Source organism: Plectropomus leopardus, chromosome 21, assembly GCF_008729295.1.
Source record: "Plectropomus leopardus isolate mb chromosome 21, YSFRI_Pleo_2.0, whole genome shotgun sequence".
In the NCBI taxonomy this organism is placed as follows: domain Eukaryota; kingdom Metazoa; phylum Chordata; class Actinopteri; order Perciformes; family Serranidae; genus Plectropomus; species Plectropomus leopardus.
The window spans coordinates 7,193,993-7,218,304 of NC_056483.1; the positions used below are offsets into that span (position 1 = coordinate 7,193,993).

General features: G+C 40.3%; 2 protein-coding genes across 2 annotated transcripts in view; both read right to left on the reverse strand.

Moving 5' to 3' along the window:
* Nucleotides 1–8: 8 nt before the first annotated feature.
* On the reverse strand, nt 9–11,103 carry emilin2b (elastin microfibril interfacer 2b). The gene is made up of 9 exons (XM_042510199.1): nt 10,895–11,103; nt 10,606–10,731; nt 8,924–9,099; nt 7,141–8,787; nt 1,418–1,621; nt 1,281–1,334; nt 1,149–1,199; nt 950–1,066; nt 9–357 (listed from the first exon to the last, which is right to left on the reverse strand). Exons 1-9 carry the CDS (start codon nt 11,011–11,013, stop codon nt 23–25), a joined length of 2,829 nt encoding a protein of 942 aa, XP_042366133.1. The 5' UTR covers nt 11,014–11,103; the 3' UTR covers nt 9–22.
* Nucleotides 11,104–11,705: 602 nt separating this feature from the next.
* The window catches only part of smchd1 (structural maintenance of chromosomes flexible hinge domain containing 1), a 29,938-nt gene continuing 17,331 nt past the window's right edge, over nt 11,706–24,312 (reverse strand). The window contains exons 29-47 of the mRNA XM_042510317.1: nt 23,936–24,097; nt 22,536–22,664; nt 22,328–22,407; nt 21,853–22,010; nt 21,622–21,737; nt 20,917–20,978; nt 20,578–20,665; nt 19,703–19,834; nt 19,398–19,553; nt 19,179–19,299; nt 18,055–18,174; nt 16,713–16,792; nt 16,480–16,602; nt 15,379–15,560; nt 14,335–14,444; nt 13,438–13,508; nt 13,185–13,353; nt 12,939–13,097; nt 11,706–11,868 (exon numbers count right to left, since the gene is read on the reverse strand). Coding sequence (XP_042366251.1) covers nt 11,789–11,868; nt 12,939–13,097; nt 13,185–13,353; nt 13,438–13,508; nt 14,335–14,444; nt 15,379–15,560; nt 16,480–16,602; nt 16,713–16,792; nt 18,055–18,174; nt 19,179–19,299; nt 19,398–19,553; nt 19,703–19,834; nt 20,578–20,665; nt 20,917–20,978; nt 21,622–21,737; nt 21,853–22,010; nt 22,328–22,407; nt 22,536–22,664; nt 23,936–24,097 — 2,298 coding nt within the window. The 3' untranslated portion in view covers nt 11,706–11,788. The remainder of the gene's footprint in view (nt 11,869–12,938; nt 13,098–13,184; nt 13,354–13,437; nt 13,509–14,334; nt 14,445–15,378; nt 15,561–16,479; nt 16,603–16,712; nt 16,793–18,054; nt 18,175–19,178; nt 19,300–19,397; nt 19,554–19,702; nt 19,835–20,577; nt 20,666–20,916; nt 20,979–21,621; nt 21,738–21,852; nt 22,011–22,327; nt 22,408–22,535; nt 22,665–23,935; nt 24,098–24,312) is intronic.

Genomic DNA, 24,312 nt, shown 5'->3' on the forward strand with positions numbered 1-24,312 from the left:
GGTGTCTTTAAAAAGAGCAGGGTTACCGTTTTGATGGGCTGGAGTAAAGAAGCACAGCGCTGAACGATGACAGGATCTCAGAGGAGGCTGAGACGGCGAGTTTTCCAGCAGTCATGACCAGTCCCGCTCGGTCTCCTCTCCTCAGAGACAGAACGAGACTCACTGAGGCTGAACTGCTGCAGTTACACTGGACAGGAGACAGCGGCGCCGCTGCTGCTCCTGACAAGAAGCCTGTTGTGTCCAACTTCTGGATGCTGCGATTGGACACGGACAGGATGGCCTCGACCCTCTCGCCACGCTGGGCCGTAAGCACGGCGGTCACCAGGTAACGTCCGTCTGTGGGAGCTGTGAAGATGCCTGAGGACACAGAGACGATCTCAGTACACACCTTCTGTCCAATCTGATGTGCCAAACATCACTGCTTCTTTTCTTTGGTTAATTTGGCATCATTTTAAACTGAATATAAGCTATTGTAATAATGTAAATATGTCATGTTGTGTTTCTGCTTAATGAACTTTGATCACACATTGCTGCTGTCGGGCGCAAACTTCCCAAATTCTTTCAGGAATTAGAACCCCCCCCCCCAAAAAAAACACTGTGTTTTTAAAAGGATCCAATGGAGATAAATTGAGTCACAAGCTTTTTTTAAAAAAATACATTTCATTGGTTGATAAATAGTAAAACCCTCTGATAGACACAGAAGGGGACCAATAGAGTTAATTAATGAAAAAAAAGAAAATTGTGAAAAATGGAGATATAAGGTTTGGCCCGACAACTACGACATTTTAATGTATTTTATACTGTAAAACAATTAATCAGTTAATTAAATCGACAGCTATAAAACTGAATTCACAACAACAGTACAAACTGATAATTTACATTAACAGTGGAGTGAAATGTAGGTTTATGTTTCATTGTTTTGAGCCAGTGAGACTGCAGTAACAGTTACCTGTGTGAGCGTCATAGTGTCCTCCATCATTAACCAGCACCTCGTTGAACTGAATGACTCCAGTCTCTCCCTGGAACGGTGGCAGAGTCAGACCAGCTGAGAACGACACCTGACCACCTGAACACGGGAAAGAAAACATCACACAGGATAAACGTCACATTAACAGACGCAGGAGCCTGTTTAATGAATAAATTCTGACCTGACGCTGCAGCAGGTTTCTGTGGTGGTGGTCTGAGGGGTATGTTCACATCTGTAAACCACAAGAAAAACAGTTTCATCCACTCTTGAGAAGCTCAATTGTCTTTAAAATCAGAGTTAAAGTAGGATTTACCTGTGATGAGCGGTGTGCTGAGCTTTAGTGAGTCAGTGGATTTAGATGGTGAGGCTATGAAAATGAAACAAAAAGATGAGACACACAAAATGATCCTGTGAGCATGCAGAGCAGAGTGCATGTACGCTGTCTCTCACCTGGTGCTCCAGCAAAACCCTGAACGGGCATCATGCTGCCGTCCGTCCCCTTTGGCAACTTGGACGGGATCATCTTGCCCGGAGGTCCTGCCTCTCCGGTCTCCATCACAGATGGCTTTCTGGCGTCCGGGGGTCCGACCGGCACTGTGAGGATCTTGGTTGAACTCTGAGGAAGTCCTGCATTCTCCACAGCAACCACAACGCCTGAAACAGACAGATCTGAGGTGAGCGATAGGCCGAGGCTGCAGGTCAGACAAAAAAACCTTTCAATCATGAGCATAGGAGGCCGGTGGGGGTCATTTTTAATTAAAATAAGAGTTCTCCTTTTTTGAAGGAATACTCCAAAGAAAAAGGCCATCTGGAAATCAATTAGTCATACTGTGTTACCTTGAATTTGTGAAGAAAAACTTTTTCTAGCATGCCTCAACAGAAACCTGTGTTGGTGCTGAAAGCAAAAAATGTGTCTACACCCTATTAAATTCTCTATCTGAAGCCACTAGAGAGAGGCTTAACAGCTGCATGCGGCTCTGAAGCTACAGGTTGCCAACCCTTTTTACATTTTGAACATTTTAAAACAAATCGATACTTCTCTGACACAGAAACTAAATATTTTAAGTTTCATAGCAGTAGTATTTACTGGAGGGCTTCTCTTATTTCAGTCCAGTGACACTGTCGCTCGTGATATTTTTTCGTCCTCCAGTGTTTCACATTTCAAACTTTTGAAACAACTTGTTAGCAACAACAAATATTAACACACAGTAATAAGATGTTATTATATTCTATGTAATATTTCCACTCTGTCACTTTAATTTTCACTTTTTAAGAAACATGTTTATGGTAGAGCTACCATCGACTTTCATTAACAGTCAAACAGTGAGTCTTTATTACCTGAGCCTGTTATTATGGACGTAAACAGAGAAAATGACAGAGCGCTGATCTCCCATCATACGGCGATCAGCCCTGAACTGTATATAATGTTCTGCTGCATTCCTGAGAACCACCGCTGAGACGAACCCTGCAGTTTATCAACAAATCAAGCCTCCTGGCTGAGGGGCACAACAACCAGACAACAGGCCCCAACGCTGCTGCTCCAGAAGGAAAAAGCAGCACATAAAAGACATACCAGCAGCATACCAAGACACAGCCACATGTTCAATCAGCAGCTTGTCCCCTCACCCCGGGGAGGAGGGTCATTTAGTATAAAAGTCTGCCTGTTAAACACAACATGTGGAGAGGGACCGGTGTGTGACTATAAAGCAGCACAGGAGGTAAGTCTGCGTATACGCACACGTGTTCCACCGCTCTGCATTTGTTAGTTGTGTCGCTGCTGATATAAATCGAAGTATGTGAGTGGTCTTTGATGCAACGGATTCAAAACTGATTTCAGACCGATTGCCAAAAGGGTAAAAGAGGCAAACACGGGATGTATGAACATATGCAAGAGTGTTTGTCATGATGAAAGAGGTGAGCTGTAAACAAATGCAGCTGTTGCTGACCACAAAGCAGCATGGGAAACCCTCGCTTTGTTGTAAGTCACTTAGCCCCCCGCCCCGTGACAGGATACAAACAGCCCCTTGTGTCACAAGAACTTTCCCTCATTACAAACCACAAAATAATGACTGTACAGCAATTTGGTGCATGTTGACTTTATGAGTCACTGTTTGCCAAAAACACACCATCTGAGCCCTAAAGATTTTGATTTAGGAATCAATAAATAAGCCTCAAAGTTCAGAGGATGAAAGAGATGTTAATTAAAAAAAAACAATGAATTCAGAACAGGATTAAAACTGAATATTCAAATATAATTAAGGGACTGTTCGTTATTTATGAGACGTGAGGGGAAGGCATGTCAAATATTGTTTTTAGCACTGAGGAGGGACTTACATTTCTTTTTTGGCATAGGGGAAGGGCATACAACTTTTAAAGGCTGCATTTTAGCTTTATTTATTTTACTGTTGAGTTTTAGAGAAAAAATGACATCATGTCTTCTTTCTTTCTTATTTAATGTGTTTGTGATTTTTAAAATCCCTAAACGTACACCATCCATCGCAGCCAGAAAGAGTAAAAACAGGAACTGAAGTTGGATTTTTACATTTCAAACTGTCCTTGAACATATCATGTGTTAATTTACAAGTTTGCGAAACAAAATTCAATGACTTTTCCAAAATTTTCAGGGTGTATTCAGTTTTCTAAAACTTTTCAAAGCCTGGAAATTGCTATTTGCAGATTTTTCGTGACCATATGCATCCTGAATGTAGCACGAACCCCATCAGTCTAACATGAGCGCTTGCTAAACCCTGCAGGCTTTAATGGTCTTAAGGTCCTTCTGTCAGGTCCCATCTTGTTTTTGGCTTGTGGGCTTATCATGTTTGACTGCTGACCAGAGCGCAACACTCTACAAGTTACCTTATCTCTCCGCTGAGCGTTGTGGGAAGCAGGAAAGCATGCTTTCTTATCTCAGAGCGTCCCTATAATGGAGCTCCAGGATGCTGTTTTAGTTGAGGCCTCCTTGTCAAACACAATGAGAAGGATGTGCTTTAATGCACGTAAAGAGATGAGGAAATGTATACATTTTACATATGGACACTAACAAACGGAGGAAGAGGCACTTTGTAGTGTATGGCCCCACGTATGCAACCTGCAAATGATTTATACTTCATATAATAACAGTATATATAAAAGGGCACGTCTCAAGGTTAATCATCAATTAAAAGTGTGCAATGTATTTCAAGGCTGAATGAAAATTAATTGGACCTGTGTAATGATGTTTTGGTACAACTTTCTAATCTCTTACTTGTCCAGCCCATTTCTCCTGGACAAAAGAGTAGGATGAAAGTCAATGGCGCTCACTATTCAGCAAAATCTGGGGACATCCCCAAAAGTACTCTAAACAACACACTGACATGCAAAAAAAAAAAAATTTTTTTTTTTTAAAAATCAAAAATAACACTGCTCAACTTGAAGCAATCTCATTTGACCGAGGGGTCTCCCACTAATGATTCAAATCTCCGACTCCAAGGTGGCAGCCCTTGTATTAGAAAGTGGCCCCAAAATCTGTTTTGAACTTTTTCCAAGGCCAAGAATCAACTTTTGTGCTCATTTCTGTAATTAATTTAGTTTTTGTTTTCGTCAAATCAGGGTTTCAAGCAAAACATCAGTGACTTATTTATTTCTGTCAGCAGGCTTTTCTAAATAACTTCTCTATAAATTTCTACATAAAATAATCTAAATAAATTTCTGTCAACATGCTTTTCTAAATAAAAGAGAGAATGTCATGATAAGCACTGAAAGCCACAAAATCAAGAATGACATATTGCATCTGTCTTCATCCCCTTTCTGACCCTCTCATTTAGGTTTAACAACCGGTATGACATCATGGCAAAGACATCAACAAATGGCCCTTGGGGACCCCTGGTGCAGCTTTCAGTGTGCACACTGTTTATTTCAACAGAAAAGGAACTCAGCCATGCAAGTAAAAAAAAAAACTGCAGCTGGATTTGAGGAGATGAGTATAATGTAGCACTGAAGAGGTTGTGAAGAAAAGGACCAGTAGCACCTAATCTAAACACTCAGCTCTGATATAGAGACACCAATGAGTGCTCGCCCAGTGTGAGATCTACTTGTGATGGACTCCTCCAAGCTGCATTTTCAACTCCCTTCAGATAAGCAGGGAGGGAGACAATAGGATGAGCCAACTGAGAGGACAAAGGCAAACAAGGAGATAAAGTTTTTACAGAGCCAGTGGTCAAAATGGTTTCTGTTAAACTGCTGAGCATGAGTGGAAATCATTGTGCAAAACTTCCCAGTGACACAATGATGAATTAAATGCCATATTATGACAGCAACCACGGGGTGGGGTGGCAACAGTCTTTGGCAAATATGGGAAAACTGGCATCTCGGAGCTCCAGAAATGAATCAGAAGCAAAACATTTCACGATCCAGATCCTCTGGTCTGACTTGAACCAGAGCATGACTGCTTTATTCCAGCTCACCTCCCATGAGACCCGGACTGGATCATAGGCAGCATCACCTGCCCCATAAAGGCGCGACTGAAAACCGGCGGGTCCCAGAGGAAGAGACTTGGCTTGTAAACATTACGGGCGTGCTCCTGGTTCACATTTACAACTGTGAGAGTCCGAGAAGTCCAGCTCGGTCTCATAGGCATCATTAATGCGCAGACTCACATGAGAAATATGCAACATATGCACTGAATATCTGTACTCTTAAATATGCTAACAGCAAGAAGTCTCAGAATACACCCAATGCAGAACAAATAGTTCATATGATACTGAAGGCGGTGAACAAGATCACGCCAATGTTCTCATATGTAACAGCTAAAAAAAACTGTACATACACCTACAGAGTTTATGGTCACGCATAAACACAAACTTGGATGAACAAAAAAGCCACGCAAGCAATATTTCCTAATGCCAAAGCATTGCTCAACACAAGTGAGATCTATTAAATCAAGCATGTGTCTTCAATCAACCCTGCCTCCTTGAACTGAGAACATGGTTAAATGAAAATCCAACTTCCTCTCACTCACACACGGAGGTACAATCCAATATCGCAGCCTCTCCAATAAACAGACGAAACAAATGGACTCCGATCCAAGCAGTGATCTACAAGGTTGGGAAATATTACAGCTATTTGACTCATCTCAAGATTTCACTATTTAAACTTTTGAGGATAATAAATTTGATTAAACCTGATACAAGCCAGGAAAAATTTGTTTAAAGGTACAGTATGCAGAATTTGTCAGCTTGTGTTTGTAACCCGGACCGCCAGCAAAAGTAAAAAAAAAAAAAAATGTCGGCTTTGTCTGCCTAGTGATTTATGATGCTAATGGTCTGGCACCTGGCTGGCTCCAACCTTTTTTTAAAGCCCACATCACCCGTGCACTGTGTCTAGGAGCTCCCCCCATCTAGAAATTGTTTTTAAGGAAAATCCTTATTAATATATCTATATATATTATATATATATTTATTATATATAATATATAATAAAAGTAGGTCTCCAGTCAATTCTGAATGGACTGCAAGTGACTCGTGAATGTTGGCATGGTTGGCATGGTACATATGTGCAAACCATGGTGCTGCTTTCAAATGGAGTCATGTTTATCATGTTAAAGGAGAGCAGTCTGTATTGTGGTAATCACAGCCTCATAAGTGGAAATTTCTGAAGGACTTTGTGCAAACGACTGACAATGTCGTAAATAAGAGCTCACAAGTTCCATTTAAATGAAGCTGCACTACATGTGCATGTTATTATGTAGCACATGTTAAAATTTAAAGTTCTAAAAACACTGTGGTTAATGTGTGGTTAGGTTTAGGCAGAAACCCCACTTGGTTATGATTAGGAAAATATCATGTATTGTCTTAAAATACCTAGTTTAAGGGGGCACAAAACCTGCTTGAAGAACAGTGATATCTTAGTAAAAAACAATTTTTCATGGTCCTATGCCCCCTGGAAAATAGCCATTAATCGCTAAAAAGCAACCACATTTGGTATATAAGAAGTCAATGGAAATAAAGTAATGACTCACTAAAAACAACCACTTTTGTTGTTTGTTGGTCTCAAACTTTGTTCTGCAGCGTGGCAGGCTGCTAAGAATGCATTTAAGGAATGTTAAGTGTTGCTTTAAATTGCTGCTTCACAGAGACAAAGTAATCATTCACACCTCTAGGCGATAAAATGTGTGAGTGTATGTTTGTACAGCTCACCTGTCTTTCCAAGATTGCTGTTGGTTAACACCTGGAGGTCTCTGGCCACATTAGAGATGTGGTTCTGAAGGTTCTGACAGGTTCCCCTCAGACCTCCAATATCTCGGGCATGAGCTCGAACAGTATCATTAAGCTGGTTGACACAAGTCCACAACTCTGTGACATGTTTATCCAGACCTTCTTTGATCCTCTGGAGGTTATCGGAGACAGGATCCAGTTTGCCGCATAAACTCTCCACATTAACAACACGGCTGTCCATGTGTGCAATCTCCTTCCCGACATCTTCTGTCTGTTCTCTGCAGCGGGCGACCTCAGTTTTCACCTCCCTGCCCAGCTCATCCAGACGGTTTCTCAGCTCCTGATGCTGAGTTCTGTGGAGCTCCAGGAGCTCCTTGGCCTCCTGCTCAGCCCCTGTTTTAACTTGACCACTGGTGGTGTTGAGATTCCCAGACACCTGAGACTGCTGGTGGGCTACATCTGATAGTGAATCCTCCAACTTGCCCATACGCCCTTTCAGATAGCTTAACTCGCCATGTGTGTCCTCAATGCTGGTGCTGTAGTTGAGGAGTTGCCCCTTTATGTCTGCAAGGTCATTGATCTGGGCTTTTAGACGGACCTCCATAGCATCTACAGCGGTTCTGCAGCACTGGAGGTCCTGTTGAGTGTTTTCTACAGCACCATCACCAGATGAGGAGTTGGTGCTTATATCTACCAAAAGGGTGCTGAGTTTTTTGTCCATGGAGGCCAGCTTGTCCTCCACAGTCTTTCTCAAGTCTTTCATGACCTCTGCTTGTTCTTTCTTCAGCTTCCCCTCCAAATAGAGACATTGGGCCACTCCAGTCTTCTCAGATGAGTTCAGACATTTCTCAAGGTTCTCCACAAGATGAGTATGTTCCTTTCCAGGATCAACCAGCTTGTTCCTAAGGTCCTGGATCTCTTTTCGGAGGTCACTTTCCTTTGTGTCCATAAGCTCAGCCAGGCTGAGGTAGTTGTCTTGTTGACCCTCACACTGCTCCAGAACTGATGTGATTTTATAATCGCATGAGTTCTTCAAGTCTGCCATTTTGATGTCCATGCCTTGCATTAACTCTTCTCTAAGAATGCGAATCTTCTCGTCCAGGTAGGCGCGCAGGTCTGATTGACTGGCTGGGGGAGCAGGAGGGGGCGAGGACAGTTGGTTGTGGGCTGCCTCCATTAACAGGTGAATCTGTCCATCATGATGGTTGACACGACCCAGCAGGTCATCCAGGGTGTTGCTCTTGGACTCCAGCTCATCTGTGACCTGGCTAATTTTGTTCATGACCTCGTCCATCTGCGTAGTCTCATGCACTAAAGAGAAGTCCTGCACCTGAACAGTGTGGGTCTCTCCACCTCTCGCACTGGCAGGCTGTCTGTAGTTATTCAGCAGGGTGTGCAGCATTTTACTAGCATCCTCTTGGAAATCCAGCCTCAGATTGGAGGACATGTCTGTCATTCTCGCCTGCATGTCGAGGACTATCTCAGATAGCCGCTGCACCTCCTCCTCCAGGTGTTGTGCACTTTGAGATCTTCCATGACCCGCCAGTGGCCTGTGACCTGTCTGACCTCCAAATTGTCCATCTCCTTCCCATGGATGGCTTCTCTTGTTCTCTGTCCGCTGTTCTGGAGCTAAAGCAAGAAATAACAGAGGGAGAGTTGGTTAACAGGAAAATAAATTACTTTATTCTGGCATTTTCCAGCAGTTACATAATTAATTTTGTTTCTAACATTGCTTTATTTCTATGGTTATAATCACATCTTTCACCTTTTGGGACAGGAATAGGTCCAGAGGCAGAGGGAGCATGAGGAAAACGCTCTAGCAGCTTAATGTCTTTCACCTCCAGACAGTCGTAGCCATGGTACGCTGGGCAGCACCTCCACTCCAGCTCTGTTACAGTCTTGTATGCAATCTTATACGTGGGCCGAAAGTGTGTCTGATATCTGGAGGCACACACAGACATGAATACACTCTGAAAGTCCACAGTTGATGTACAAGGGTATGTTTTACAGTATAATATAAATAATTATTCTGCTCATTAGATGTTCAGTGTAAGAGTTTGTGCAAATCTTCCTTTTAGCAATACAATAAACTTTACAGCACAATAAAATCTTGCTAAGACTTTCCATCACTTCCACTCACGGGGACACTGCTGGCCCACATGTCCCTGCCACCCAATGACTGACTACATTTCACAAGTGTGTTTGTTGCTCAATGAACACTGAAACAAAACAAAGTCAGATGAATGTCTGCCCTTCAGGAAAATTCAACACAGATGCCTCAACAATATTCTGCTTTCAAAGTGGTGTTAGACAGTTCACCCAAACATCATAAAATCATCAAAATACAATTTATTCCTCTTTTAGAGCTGTTTATAAATCTAGATTGTTTTGGTGTGAGTTGCAGAGAGTTACCGGTCAAAGATATGTCTGACTTCTCTCCAATGTAATGGAAATAGATGGCACTCAGCTTGTGGTGCTCCAAGCACCATATATATATATATGGTGCTTGGAGCACCACAAGCTGAGTGCCATCTATTTCCATTACATTGGAGAGAAGTCAGACATATCTTTGACCGGTAACTCTCTGCAACTCACACCAAAACAATCTAGATTTATAAACAGCTCTAAAAGAGGAATAAATTGTATTTTGATGATTTTCTAGCAAAGCAAAAACAATAATGTGTTAACCCTTTGAAACCAGGGCAAATTGGCCTGATTTCTTTAAAAAAAAACATGGGAAAGGTTAATGACTAACTTCAGAAAAAAATAACCCAGAAATTAGCAAAAAATCAGTTAAAGAAGTGTTAGAAAACTCCCTGAAAATATATTTTTTAAAAAAACAAACAAAAACAGGGATGGAAAAAAAGAACAACGAAAAAGAAATGGAGAAGTGACCTGAATAAAGTGCTTAAAATTGTAATTATTCAGTATAATGATGCTTAATATCTAATCAGGATAATTAGAAATATAATTCTCTGTAATGTTTTGCTAGCTTTTTCTAAAAATAAATTTCTTTATCTTCTAAGTTCTTGCAATTTTTGGGACATTTTTACCAAGTTGCTCGTTTTTGAAAGAAATCAAACCAACTGGCTCAGGGTTCAAAGGTTTAAATTCTTGTGAAAGGTGATTTCAAGCCATGTTTCAAAGGGTTAAAGGTGCTTATCTGACAGCAAAATCTATAAAGCAATACAAATTAGAGGTAGAGTTTGACAACAAAGCTGTTAATAACATACACCACAGCAGAGGGAGAACTTAAAGGAAAATGACCAGCTCCATCCTCATCTGACCAAGCCCAAATTCTGGTTTTTAACATCAGTACTCATTATCTGTCAGTGCACGAATCCACGGTGCATAATATCAACAGTGTTGCCTCTCATAGTTTTAAAATACTAACAAAATAGAGAATATTCGTCCTCCACCCAGTGTACTGCACATCTGGGAACTTACATCACTTGTTGCGCACAGTTGGGCAGCTCCGGTGGACACGGCAAAACCTCCGGCTGCACGAAACTCTCCGTGCCTCCCACGACGGCACAGCTCACGTTCTTGTGCACAACGTAGGCGCACCAGTTTCTGCAGAAAAAAATCACTGGTTAGTCAAATGGACGTGTAGACATGCATGGATTACTTTTGGTCAAGAGACTCCATTATTTTACAGGTACAAGAGGATATAAGAGGCTTTTAAACGAGTCAAATCAATGAGTGATATGCAAAAAAATAACCATTAATTACTCACTTATTTCTCTGTCGTGTTTCGGAGGCAGAGTACGCGTTGCCCTGAAACACGCTTTGTTGGAAAGGTGATCCACTGATGAGAGGAAAAGTTATTAAAAAGTGTATAATTCCGCACTTCATGGTTAAAATGTTTTTTAAAAATTGTCCACTATTAGGTCTGTGCTCCAGTGATCAGTGAAATCAGACGGGTTGTTCACTCTCTCCGGTGCGCAGACCGAAACAAGCCCCTTTCAGCGTCCTTGGATGTGACGTTCCGGGACCCCCTCCAATACTGACAGATGCCTTTTTCCGTTTCTGAGATCATACACATACACACACATACACATACACATACACACACACACACACACACACACACACACACGAGCCCACGTCCAACTCTCTTTCGGCATCCAAAAACACAATGTAATCGTGCTACATAATTTCCGGAGGCCGAAATTTGGATAATGATTGTCTTTGTTTGGAAAAGGCACCATAATTATCCCGTGCGTAACATGCGCGCGCCTGTCAGTGTCTATCTTCATAGATCCCTCGAGATTTTATTTCATTTTTAAGTTTTGTATTTCGCTTAAGTCATCGTTGAGTAGAAACAATAAGAGGCAAAGTGACATCTTAGTAAATCACGTATTTTATAAATGTTTGACATACAGTATCAGGCCATACACATCATATCGCCAGCAGGTTTAATTATTACAAAAGCACAACACAAAAAAAACTGTTATGTATAAATTGTAAATATGATATTTACTGTCATACTGTTGAGCTATAATTACATTTTTTATACACCTCAAGGAAAGAACAAGTGGTAATAATAATAATAATAATAATAATAATAACAATGATATTTTTTTTAAAAGCCAAAGCGGTTCATGCTCAAACTTTCGGGCTGTTTGGATCACTGCTTTGCTCTCTTTGACATGATGCCAGATGGCTCCCCAGCAGCCTCAAGCCCCCGTTTCACTGGTCTTTCTGATGCTGATGATAGAAATAGAGTAAAAATCAATTAGACATTGACAGTGCTAAAAGAATATAAAGCCAAAAGCTTGAAATGTGTTCTCTGCCCAGATTTCCAGGTCAGTGGTGGGACTAAATCATTCTCTTGCAAGTCAGGAGTAAGCTGATTTTCAACCAGATATGTCGATGCAAAACACATCATCAGGCAGAGCTGTGCTGACTCTCAGGCTGTTGCTCGAACTACAGGCAGTATTTCTGCATTTTCGCACTCCACCGGAGGCCACCACAGACACAAATGGACATAGAAATGGACCAGGAGGTGGACCCACCCCGATCAGACGGTTACTTGGCAGCGCTGATTAAATATAAACCAAACTTCAAACACCATGCTGCCTAGTTCTCACCTATATGTTTTTAGAAACACATTTTAGTGCCCTGTTTAGCTGTAACAGTGAGTGCTTGTGAACAGGAATTGGGCACCATACTGCTTCCTGTACAGTGAAAACAGAGACTGAAAAAACAGATCAGATGGTAAAACTAAGCTGCGCTAATCAAATAAACCACAATTCTGTTACTGAGTTGCATATTTCTCACCTCAAGTGTTTTCTGAAACATGTTTTACTGTTTAACTGTAATGTGAGATCGACTGTTACCAGCTGCCAGCTATTGCGTTCTCATTATGTGTCTCACCAGCGGGAGTGTTTATTGATCTGGTGCAGCGCAATGCATTCTGGTAGTTGTATGTTTTCTACCTCTTGAGCAAAAGCTTCCCTTTTGTCTGTTTTCTCTGGTCATGTGGCACCAATTTAAAAGTATTTGCGTCTTTCTACTGCAGAGACATCCTGGTGCTATGAGAAAGCCATCTTTCCAACAGTGAAATACTTCATTAAGTATTTGCAATCAAGTCCCAAGTCAAGTCTTAAGTCCTAAGCTTTGAGTTTCAAGTCCTTAAAAAGTCAAAAAGCCCTTTCCCACAAATGTCATGAAGTATACCAACAAAAAGGACACAATTGAAAAGGTTTTTCAATTTTGTCAAGTCTCAAGTCATCAAATTTGTCACTCAAGTCCACTTCTGAGTCCCAGGTACATACCAAGTTGTCTTTCAATCTCTTCCAGCTGTTTCTCCTTCTCCTTTTTTTCTTCTTCCTTTTGCAGCATTTCAGGAGACCTCATATTTGTCAAGTGATCTTCAAGTTCCTTTGCTGTCTCGTCCCTCTTCTGCAGAGCTCTGCGGTGCTCACCGAGCAGCTCTGTCAAACAAAACGAGAACTGAAAGCACAATCTGACTGAACAGGGTCACAAAAATAAGTTTAAAATATGACTATCAGAGGTGTCACCTAGGTGTTTACAAAGAGCGTCGTAACGCTGTGGGAGGGGGGCTCCAAACACTTGCAGTGCGTTCATCGGTGGGGCTTTGTTCTGTGTGCCTCCATACTTTCCCTTGCCACTGACCCTATCGCCCTGCCTGGTCAGGATGGTGGGACAGAACATTTTATGCTGCGTCACCTGCAATCAACGACACATTCAGAGGAAAAATAACCACCAGCCAGTAAATGCACGACATGGCTCCAGCCTGCAAGCATCACTCACCATCTTTCTGTACGTGGTAGCAGAGTCGAGGTCATCAATCACTATAGTGTCTCCGAGGATGTTTTTAAAAGCTGCGAGGAGGGAAAAGGTCAGAGCTGTTTAGACAAATGTAAACGTTTTTTTTAACAACTAATGAAAACCATTCACAATCATAGAGATTAACCCTTTGAAACATGAGAGAATTGACTTGACTTCTTTCAAAAACGTGGGAAGAAGGTGATGAGCAACAAAAGAAGAAATGACCCAAAACTTAGCAAAAAATATGTATAAAGTATAACTGTTTTCTCCTTAACATTTTCCCTTTGCTTTTCAAAAATAATCTAAATCTACCAATTTCTTGCAATTTGTGTAACATTTCTTACAAAGTGCTCATTGCCTTTTTCTCACGTTTTTGAAAGAAACTGCACTACTCAGGGTTCAAAGGTTAAAACACTTGTGAAAGGCATGTGAAAGAAGTGAAGTGATGTCACTCTAGGTTTTAAAGGGTTAAAGGAGAATGAAAGCTCTTAATACATTTACATGTGAATGTGTGAGTGTCAACAGGCTTTACAAGGCAAACAAATAAACCTCTATTCCATTAAACAATACATATATCATCTGACTAAAAGAATGAAAAAAAATTTAATGTGTCAAGAGAGGCCCAATTTCTGCTGCAGTGTCGGGGCCCCCGATGAGGAAACCCCTCCACCCCTGTGAGGTCGAATCCCAGGTGGAACCGTTTACCACAGGAGTTGCGGGGGCATGAAGGAAATACCCCAACAGCAGCAAACAAAGAGAGAGCCGGGAAGCCTCTAAAAACCCACAGAAACCCTGAACTTGTAATTGAAATCTGCAGTGAAAAAACAACAATGAGGCGATGTTACACAAAGCAGGGGATATCCATCTGAGGCAGCTGACCTTTTTTACAGCTCTCATCGTCGCCGGTGTAAATCAGGAGATCTGTGGCGAGGACGGGGTTCCCAGGAGGATTAAAGAGCATGCCGCCATCTCTTCTGTGCGGCAGCGAACTGTAAGAGATTCAAATCTTAGCAGAGGGACTGCAGAGGTGATCGAATAATTGTATTAACCGTTCCAGGCAGTCACTGACATCCAAGTGTTTCTGTGTGTTTTAAACTTTGCTGTTAAAACTTGCATGAGATGAATAAACGTCACATCTGTTCGGTTTGCTGTGATGTAAAGTACGCAGTTTGTCAAAACACTGGTTCGATTCTTTAAGAAACTGTCATCGACACACAATCAACAGGACCAACAGGAAGGAAGTTGCTCTCCTTCTTATATATGATAATAATTATAGTTACCATTATCCATACTTTGAACCCAAATGAAGTCATTATGAAGTCATATCATAAAATCTTACATTAACGTTTAATATGTTGTGATAATCATGAAGGAGGATGTACTTTCCGCTTTTTTAATACCCACATTTCAAAGCATGCATTAATTTGCATGAGTCTTTGGATTTAGATTTATTTAATCTAATGAATAAAAACAGGACTTCACTTCTCATATGTTTACAGTCCATAACATTACGCGTACTACTCTGTACACACCGCATACACTGAGTGCACAGAGTGCTGTTTGCTGTGCAGACTGATATTGGGCTTTAAGTAAAAAAATTGACTTGACGTTGTCAAAGGCATCCTTGTTGCTTTGTTGTTTAACAGTCTGTGCAAGAGGAAGGTGCCACACGATCTTTAAATTATTGTTGTTGGAAGGCTGGGGATAGGGATAGGCTTAAACATTAAAGACTATAATCAAAGACACACAACAATCTCATCAGGAAAGAAACTCAGGCGCCAACGAAGTAAATGTCAGTGTGTGGAGGGGCAGTATGAATTAAGTGTTAGGCTCGATAACGTTAAAGTGCAGGAACCGAACCGCATTTCCCAGTGTCACAGAAAACAGTGAGTTTTATTTGAAAGAAATCCACAGACAGTGTACCTTGCACCTGGTTTCACATAAACACCATCGAGGGGCATGACCTGCTGCCTGCCTTGGGTGCTGTGAAAGATCCTCTTTGCTGCTGTGTCCGTTGTGGTGATGACACAGTCCATGTCAGCCCTGATATGCCAGGAGATAACCCGAGCTGCATCATCATCCTGCACAAAGGCCAGGTGGCCAACCTGCATTCAAAGGTAAAGGGTTAAACTTACAGCTCTGGAAAAAAAGTGTGACACGTGCTATCTGTGAAAATACGTCCGGCAAAGCTATGATCCTAAAACACACACACACACACACACACACACACAGACACAGACACAGACACACACACACACACACACACACACACACACACACACACACACACACACACACTGATTCCCTCAAACTGAGAATCTTTGTGTGACTGTAACTGACTCTCTAAATTTTGATGTTTTTGCAGGTCTGTTTTAAATCCAGCACAATCAATGCTTATGTTTCACTTTAACTGTGTTTGGCGTCCTGCTGCTCCATCTGTGCCCAGAGTACGCTCTGCCGTCTGTGTGGAGCAATACATAACTTTATGGTATATATGATTCAGTGGTGCTCCTAATGGACGGCCCAGTTCCAAAAATCTAAAATCAATTTGGGGCGGCAGATGTTATAATCGTGGCAGCCCGCCACAAATAAATGAATGTGTGGGAAACCCTTCACACAGGGTTTCAACAGCTTAAGACATGTTTGATTCAAGACTTTTTGAGACTTTTTAAAATGCTACTTGGAATGAAAGTAAGAGACTGATTTTACAATAACCAAAACTGACTTAAAAAAATAAAAACATCAAAGATGTCACAATTATTTTGAGACTTTACATCACAATCGGAAAAAATAATAATAAATGAAATCCTGAGTCCGATTTTTAAAAAAATTTTAAGAGCTTGGAAAGACTGATTTAAGACATTTAAGCCTTAGTTTTAGATTGATTATCTGATTTCCAAGACTTTTAAAGGAGCAGCAGTGATTGGACACATCTGCCGGGAGGTCACCCTTATCCCTGAAAGTACACACTGGGTTTATAGGGCGTCTATCCAACAGAAAACTCAGTCTTTTCTGTGACATTACCTTTCCCAAAACATCCTGCTGCCCCCTGAAGTGATCAGGGATAGAGCAAACTCTTCTGGGCTGATTTCGAATCATGTCGAATTCAATTCTCTTTTCCCTCATGAGTCTTTCAATTTCTGGGATCTACAAAGAATAAAGAAATGATGCATGTTATCTTCTCCAGATGGATGGATGGATGAAATCATAATTTATACAGAAGTTAAGTGTGGACAGAATCAACATCTAACACTCACAGTTTGTCCTGTTCTCATATTCCTCCCTAACAGCTCCTTTCGAAGGGCTGCCTCTTTTTGACTGGCACTGTTTTTAAGATCTGTAATGAAATAAAACTTATTATTAGAGAACATGTTAAACACGCATTGGTAGACACAGAAAAGAATCACAGACATAAGTAGGGCCGGGCTTTGTACCATGATATGTTCTTGGTGCCAGTTGAAGTGCGTCCATAGACCTTTTTACACAAAGATGGCTCTATAGGGGTGTTATAAAATCCCCTCTTAATGCTGCTTTTTTATTCAGAACAAAACAATGGTGGCCACAGTGCCACCACAGTGTGTGATTTTAGACAGCATGCCAGTGTTTTGGAAGCATAAGGAGCAACATGTAAAGTGTAGCGTAACAGCCTCAGCCTCTAGTGTGACTTATACATGCGTCTAAACAATAACAACGGCATAACCTGGCAATAACAATCATTTACCATCTGTGATAGGGCGGCTGATTTCGCCCTCTGCTTGGAGGGTTAGGAGCTGCCAGACCTCATTGTCTCCGCAATTGGCGGACTTTTTAGGCTTAAAAAAAAAAAAAACGAGCTGTTAACTGCTGCTAGCTGCTTTTTAAAGTTTCCTGGTGGTGGCCTGCACACATGAAACATCCTCAAAATGTCAAACTGGTCCCATCCTGCGGCTATCCCTTTACACAGACGTCAATTCTGCGCTGCTATGATCTCTGCTGCCAGCTTAAAGGTGAGACAACTCTGCCCTTGATTTCGTGATTGTATATCTTATAATAGGGATGTACGATATTTGATTTTTTGCCAATATTCAATATGCCGTTATGTTAAAACTCATTTTCATTTTGCTGATAACTAATACCCCACCTAATTTTAGTGATCATGTCTTCAGTAGTGGAATTTACATCAAATTATACACTCTTACTGTAATGGCCCACCAGCAGGTGGAGACATAAAATGTGTTTCAGTGTATGAAATATTTAATCATTGTGCAAAATAAGAAAAAATATTTCAACTTAGGGTCAATGCTTTGCATATGTTCACTTTGTCCAATAATCTTAATTTTAAAAAATGTCGGTTTGTGATATCGGCAAAAATCAGCAAGTTGCCTGATTCCAAAATTTAATTTTAAAGCCAATATCTGCAGATGACGTGCATCCCTCTTTTATAAGGGATGGCAAGGCGGAATAATGGCCAAACTGCCGCCTGTTGATTGAAACTCACGTATTGATTGGCTCTGATATCGAGTAAAATTCAAACGATACTCTGCTCTACACAAATTTGTCTGGTAGCACACTCCATATTCGCTTATTTTGGGGAAAAAAAATAAATAAATAAAATCTTACCCTTCAGCATTTGATGTAACTCGGTATTTGCAGTCAAGATGTCTTTGCATGCAGCAACATCAGCAATGAGCTTATCTTTCTTCCTAGACAGCTCAGCCATTTTCTGCTGGTTCTCTGCATCTAAAACAGAAAAATATAAATAGCCAATTAGTTGTTTAGTTCAAGATAGTAAGAAATCAAACTTTTCTAGACAGATGTGGCTTTATTTGCCCAGTTGTTTTTGTTTTAGATTTCCGTCTCTGAAGAGAAATTTAATTTTGTTTCCGGTCTTCAAATCATTTAAAATGATGATGATTGTGATTTTTCAGAAAGAAAGCCTCTGTTACGCCGGGAACACACTGCATGCATGAGCAGCGCTTGATGGTGACCTTGCCGATCTGCAGCGTTGAATGCTTTATGTCCACATTTATAAGCACAAATTCCACTCATTTATGCAGTCGTGCAAGCTCCTGCATTGTCTACAATACAGTCCTGCAAATATTTCATAATAAAACGCCTTCTGTCAACAACTGATGGGATTCTGTTGCTATTTCTGCTGACGACTGCATGTGGCACATGAAAAAAATGCGCTGAGGCTGACAGGCAACTGAGACACACGTGAGCAGCGCTGCTCACGCTGTGGCCGCTCTGACTTGTTAACATGGAAGCCAAAAACAAGGAAACAAAAAAAACAGGTTCAGTGACACTTGTACACTGCTCACGCACTGCGCACGCAGGCAGTGTGTTCCTGGTGTTATTCTGGATTACCTGAAGACTTCGCTATGAGCCGTCCTCACTGAAACTACTTTACCAAGGAAACAATCCAAATAAAAACTGTTTTTTTTTTTGTTTATCCAGAGTAACAGACACACTATTTTCTGGAAAGGAAAACCACATCTAAGAAAGAATAAAAAAAAAAGAAAAATTGGAATGTGTTCTGTTGGAGAAATCAGCAGTATTAACATAATATACCAACAACAAGGTGTAGTGCCTAAGGCTGCGACGATAACCTCATCACCACAAATTGTAATATCTCAGACTTTGATTGCACATGTTTACTTAAAACTGCAGATCATCTGATCATATGTAAAACAGTTAGTTTTAAGTAAATATGTACAATATACAATAATTTTTTAATATCATACCATTGTAAAAGCGGAAGGAGAGCTCAAAAGGAGCCAGCGGCGTGAGAAACACTTCAGGTGTGAAGACAAGCATGTATTCACTTCCATGCTCACCGGGGCTGTTCTCCATGATAGCCAGCCTCTGCTCAGAATAAATGATACAATTATCATATGTCCGATATGCATTGCGGCGCCATTCTTAAATAGGTTGTGTTGTGTCCTAAGACGATTGTAACTCACAGGGATGTGGGCCTTTCCTTGTACCAAGCTAATTTCCAAGCTGTTGGTTTGGTCTTCAAACAGAGGGAGCCGTTTGTTGTGATCTCCAGTCGTGTTTCTTATAGTTACGACTACATTCCCGTTCAGTTCCTTCCCTGCTGGGTTTCCATGTGAGTCCTAGAATCAATCAAAGCAACACAATCAGGCTGCGTGGCAGCCTACTAACAACCGAACTACTGCTTTAAAATTGACTTATCTAACTGGAAAGCCATTTCTGCTCTTTTCCAATTTATAAACATTAATGGCTTCTGAGGATGTGCGCTCACCATTATCCTCAGAGTCATATTCTCCACCAAAGTTCTCTGGGCAATGGCGTTACTGTAGAAAACAACTGGGGCTGTTGGCCTCAAGTCAGGTCCCAGTCTGTCTGGTCGATTGGCCAGCACATTTATGAGAATCTAAGAGACAGAAAACAGTGCCGGAGTATCGATCCAACCACTTAACGCCACACAGAGATATACAAAGTATATTAGGCCTATTGTTTTATTTCATTTTAATTTTTTGAATAGGGTCACCTGACACTTTTATCTCTGGCTCATAAAAATAAATGTTAGTATAAGAAATATGACAGATCAGGGCTTTAATTTAAAGGCTTAAACATAGGGATATAATGAACTGTTACATAGCCCATGTTTGAATGCACTCTGTCTGTCCGTGTCTCACTCATATACAAATCTAACAATTAAACAAAAAAGTAACAAAGTAAAAAGAAAAAAAGTTTTGTTAAAAAACTCCACATCACACTTTTTTAAGAACTTATTGCAGGCACATGTCAAAGTTTATATAATCAAGCTTACCGTCATGTTTTGTTCTTTAAATAGTTTTCTTACTCTTGTGATCAAAAACATTGATTTAAAGCTTCTGAATTGGTGTTGTATTTTTACACTATAGCAACTTTCATTTAAAGAGTTGTTGACATAGTTTTTTTTTTTTTTAAAGTTCTGGGGCTTAATTTTGAGACTTTTCTGTAAATACATTTCTAGGTGATCATAAAAAAGACACTTTAAATCGACCCAGATGAATTTCAGTGTACTCGCTCATCACTAGTGGAGACCATCTCTAGATGCTGTGTGTGTTGGGTGAGTGTGTGAAATAACTCGTGATTGTGCTGTGATGTTTCCAGATGTTCGGTGCAACCAACCTGTTTACTGTACAGGACTTTTGCTTTGTCTATTCGCAAAGAAAACTGGATGATGTACCTTCCAACCTGTTCTGGGATATTTTTATCTCTGCAGTGAAAAAAAAACAAAAAACAGTTTTAACATTTAACATTCATAACAGTTTTAAAATGCTTAACATTGAACAGAGCCAAGCGAGCCGTTTCCCCGTTTGTGGTGTTACTAAGCTAACTGGCTGCTTGCAGTAAAGTCATATTTTCTGTGCAGACATCAGAGTTATTAATCTTAAAATCTGCCTCTTTTTTTTCCTTAAACATCCTCTTAAACATAATAGAAACAGGCTGATCTGAAAAGCATTTTACCTGAAGTAAAAACAGTCTTTCCTCTCCATCTCCAAGGGTTTACTACACTTCAGCTCAGTGGCCTAGAAAAGAGAAGTAGAAGAATATTATTCAACAAATAAGATCAAGCATGCATCAGTCCAACTTTTTCAGTCTTGATACCTGGGCTTTGGATATTGGCAAATACCTGAGCACCAATCCAGTACCAGTATTTAATTAATAAGCTGTTTGCCTCGCAGTGTGGAAGTGACTGGGATGATTCCCATGTAAGGCAACATAAAGTTTGACTTTAATTTTGCTTTTCTAACCCTGTAAAACAAAATGTAACAAATAAATACACAGAAGCAAATTAACTGAGTCTTTATTAATTAATATAATATCTGGCACCATCCACTTGGTAAAAAAAAAATGCATAATTAACAGGACTTACAGTTCAAGTTTAAGCCTTGTGATTGCAGCAACAAATCGGTCAAAACTTGAACAGGAATTAAAATTCCTGAATCAAGGTTTATCATATATTGTAATGTAAAGTACATTTGACAAAAAATATACCAGCTTTACTGACTATGTGGAATATCTTAGTCTGCAATTATTGACCCAAATAATAATTACGTTTGCTTTACTCATTTAGAGTTTTTTCTGCATTGTGGCCATGTCTGACTCTGCAGCCTGTTTCTCCTTGTAGAGTAAAGTCACTGTCGGTCCTTCTGTTTATTAGTCACTCACCGATTTTGGAGGCGTTCTTTCTTCTTGCGTTACCTCCCACAGGAACATGGACACAGCAGCAGGGTTAAAAGTCGTAATCAGGCTTCCTTCATCAGACACCACGGTCACCAAGAAGACTGGACAGACACACACAGCTGCACTTAGTTTGCTAAGAGATGCCAAACCGGTTGCATACAGTGAAACAAGAGCTCATCAATAAAGCAAATATAAATATGCATTAGAGGAGCAAACCTGGAAAGATGCCTCCGGCAGGAAACGTGGCTTTGGTGTTATACTCCACTGTCAGGCTCACAGGTTTGGTGGGATCGGGGATGACAGTAAGATTCACTGATGGACCAGGGATGGGTTTCTGGTTGAGGGAACCTTTAAAGTCGAGCTGATAGTACCCCCTAATGGAACGACAGGGAAACAACACTCCCATTAGTAGCTGGTGGGGCATCATGTCAGAGTGTATTTAAAGCATTTTATTGAGAGTGGAATTAATTTGCACAAATAATTGGCAAATATATACAAATACAAAAATAATTGGTAAATATATAAATGCAGTATGAAGATAATTAGTGCATCTATAAAACTAATAATGTCACTTTTTATATAATATTGGAAAAACAAATACAACCCTTCTTTAGGGTTGCTGCTATTGTATTGCATTATGATGATTAGAAAAATGCTACCGTTTTATCCTGTATCATAAAGTGACACTCACTTTGGTCCGCTCAGACTGTTAACAGTGAAAGAGGCTTTCCCTTCTTCATTCACAGGTTTTGAAATAGCAGCTGTCGTCACCTAAAAAAACATCTCATTAAATTTCTCCTCTTAGGATAATTCGGTTCAACTCAGATGTTCAGGCCATTGCTGACTTTTTGAGTAAAGGAACAGGGTAAATAGTGCATGTTTGTATTGTTAAGGCGAACCTTCAGTGACAGGGGTGAAGACTTCAATTCTACCACCACCCTCTTGTCCTGACAGGGGTTTCCCCACTCGTCACACAGCTGGACAACGAACGGCGTGGGGATGCCTTTGTCATTCAACACCTGCAAAGGCTTAAAGATACAAAAAACATATCACACAAACAGTTTGGTTAATGAAAACTATTAATAAATATGTTTGTTAACAACTCAGAAACAGCAAACAGATGTAGCGTACTTAAAACCTAAACCAAACTTTCGGAGGCAAAATCCTCAAACAAACAAATAAAGGCCTTTAATGCAGCAACGGGGCAAGCAACAATGATCAAAGGTCTGAGTTAGTGTGCAAAGTGAAACTGAAATAAGCACACACATTTAACAGATATTTATTTTGTTGTCAAACTGCTTTGCTTGTTCCTGTGCCAGGACAAGATCAGGGCGACATGCCCTGTGGCAGTGACATGTCATCAGAGTAGATTAAAAAAAGAGAAGGCAAAGTAATAGATTTTTTTTTAAATGCAGCAGTTTTGTGTGCTGCGTTCACTACACTAGTGCACAATAAGCACAGATTTAACAATGACAGCAAACAGGGTTTTGGGAGAAAGAAACAAGGCGATATTTGGGCCCATTTTCATTACAGAGACGTTGAGAGAGAAAAAATAAATAAATAAAAATCTTATCTATAATTTCTCATTTCTCTATCAGAAGGGAAGCAATGTGGTCCTAAAATAGCTGATAGGAATACCACAAACCTGATTTACCACTTAACCAAACACTTCCTGCAAAGCTGCAAAGTCATTCAAACTGTTTTTCATCAGATTACAATGAGAAAACCTTAGGTGAAATAAATTTGACTAAAATGGCAAAATTATTGATTTGGCTCGACTAGACTGATTAAAATGTTCAATATAATCTGACGACCAAAAAAATACTGAAATTTGAAAATTTTCTGTAACCACTAAAAACTAAAAGTGACTAAAACTAGAATAAAATAGTTTTATTCACAGACTATGATATTTACAGACTATGATAAGATTAAAATGCCCTAAAAACTAAAGCTAAGCTAAAACTCACAGCTAAAAACAGGTTGAGTTTGACAAAATATGAAAAAAAAGGAAATCTAACAAAGAAATGAGACTAAGATGAAAAAAAAACAACTTGCGGACACATAACACACCTGTAAACTGAAAGCATCAAACAACACATGAGCATTAGCTTCAAACAATTATTCAGGGTATTAATGCTTTTTATTTTGACAATGTACAGCAGAGAGGAGACAGGAAATGGGGGGAGGTGATGTGCAAAGGTCTCCTGCTGGACTCAAACCAGTGAGGTTGTGTTTGCATGTTCAGCTTCCTCCCATCAACCTTATCACACCAGGACTCCAACAGAAAAATCCTCCTTACCTGCTTTGGCCCGCTGACCAGTTTAAGCTCTGCAGGGACGCCAGCGGTCACTTTAACCATGACGCGCTCCACAAAGGTCTTATAGCTGAAGCATATCTCCCTGCGGCCAGGAGTGCCAGACTGGAAACGCACCCCAGTAACCAGAACAGACTTGCTGAAATCCTGATTTTAACACACAGATGGAGGACAAGTATTAAACAGTAAATTTAAACAGGTGTTTAGTTGATTTACTAAAGTAAAAGTATTGATGATTTTTTCAAACAGGTAGTCTCGTTGAAACTGACCAATCATTTATTGAAATAAAAATAATCTGTGATTATTATTAAAGTGTTTAAATCATCTTTCAAGCAAAAATGCCCTCCCAAAATCTGATGACT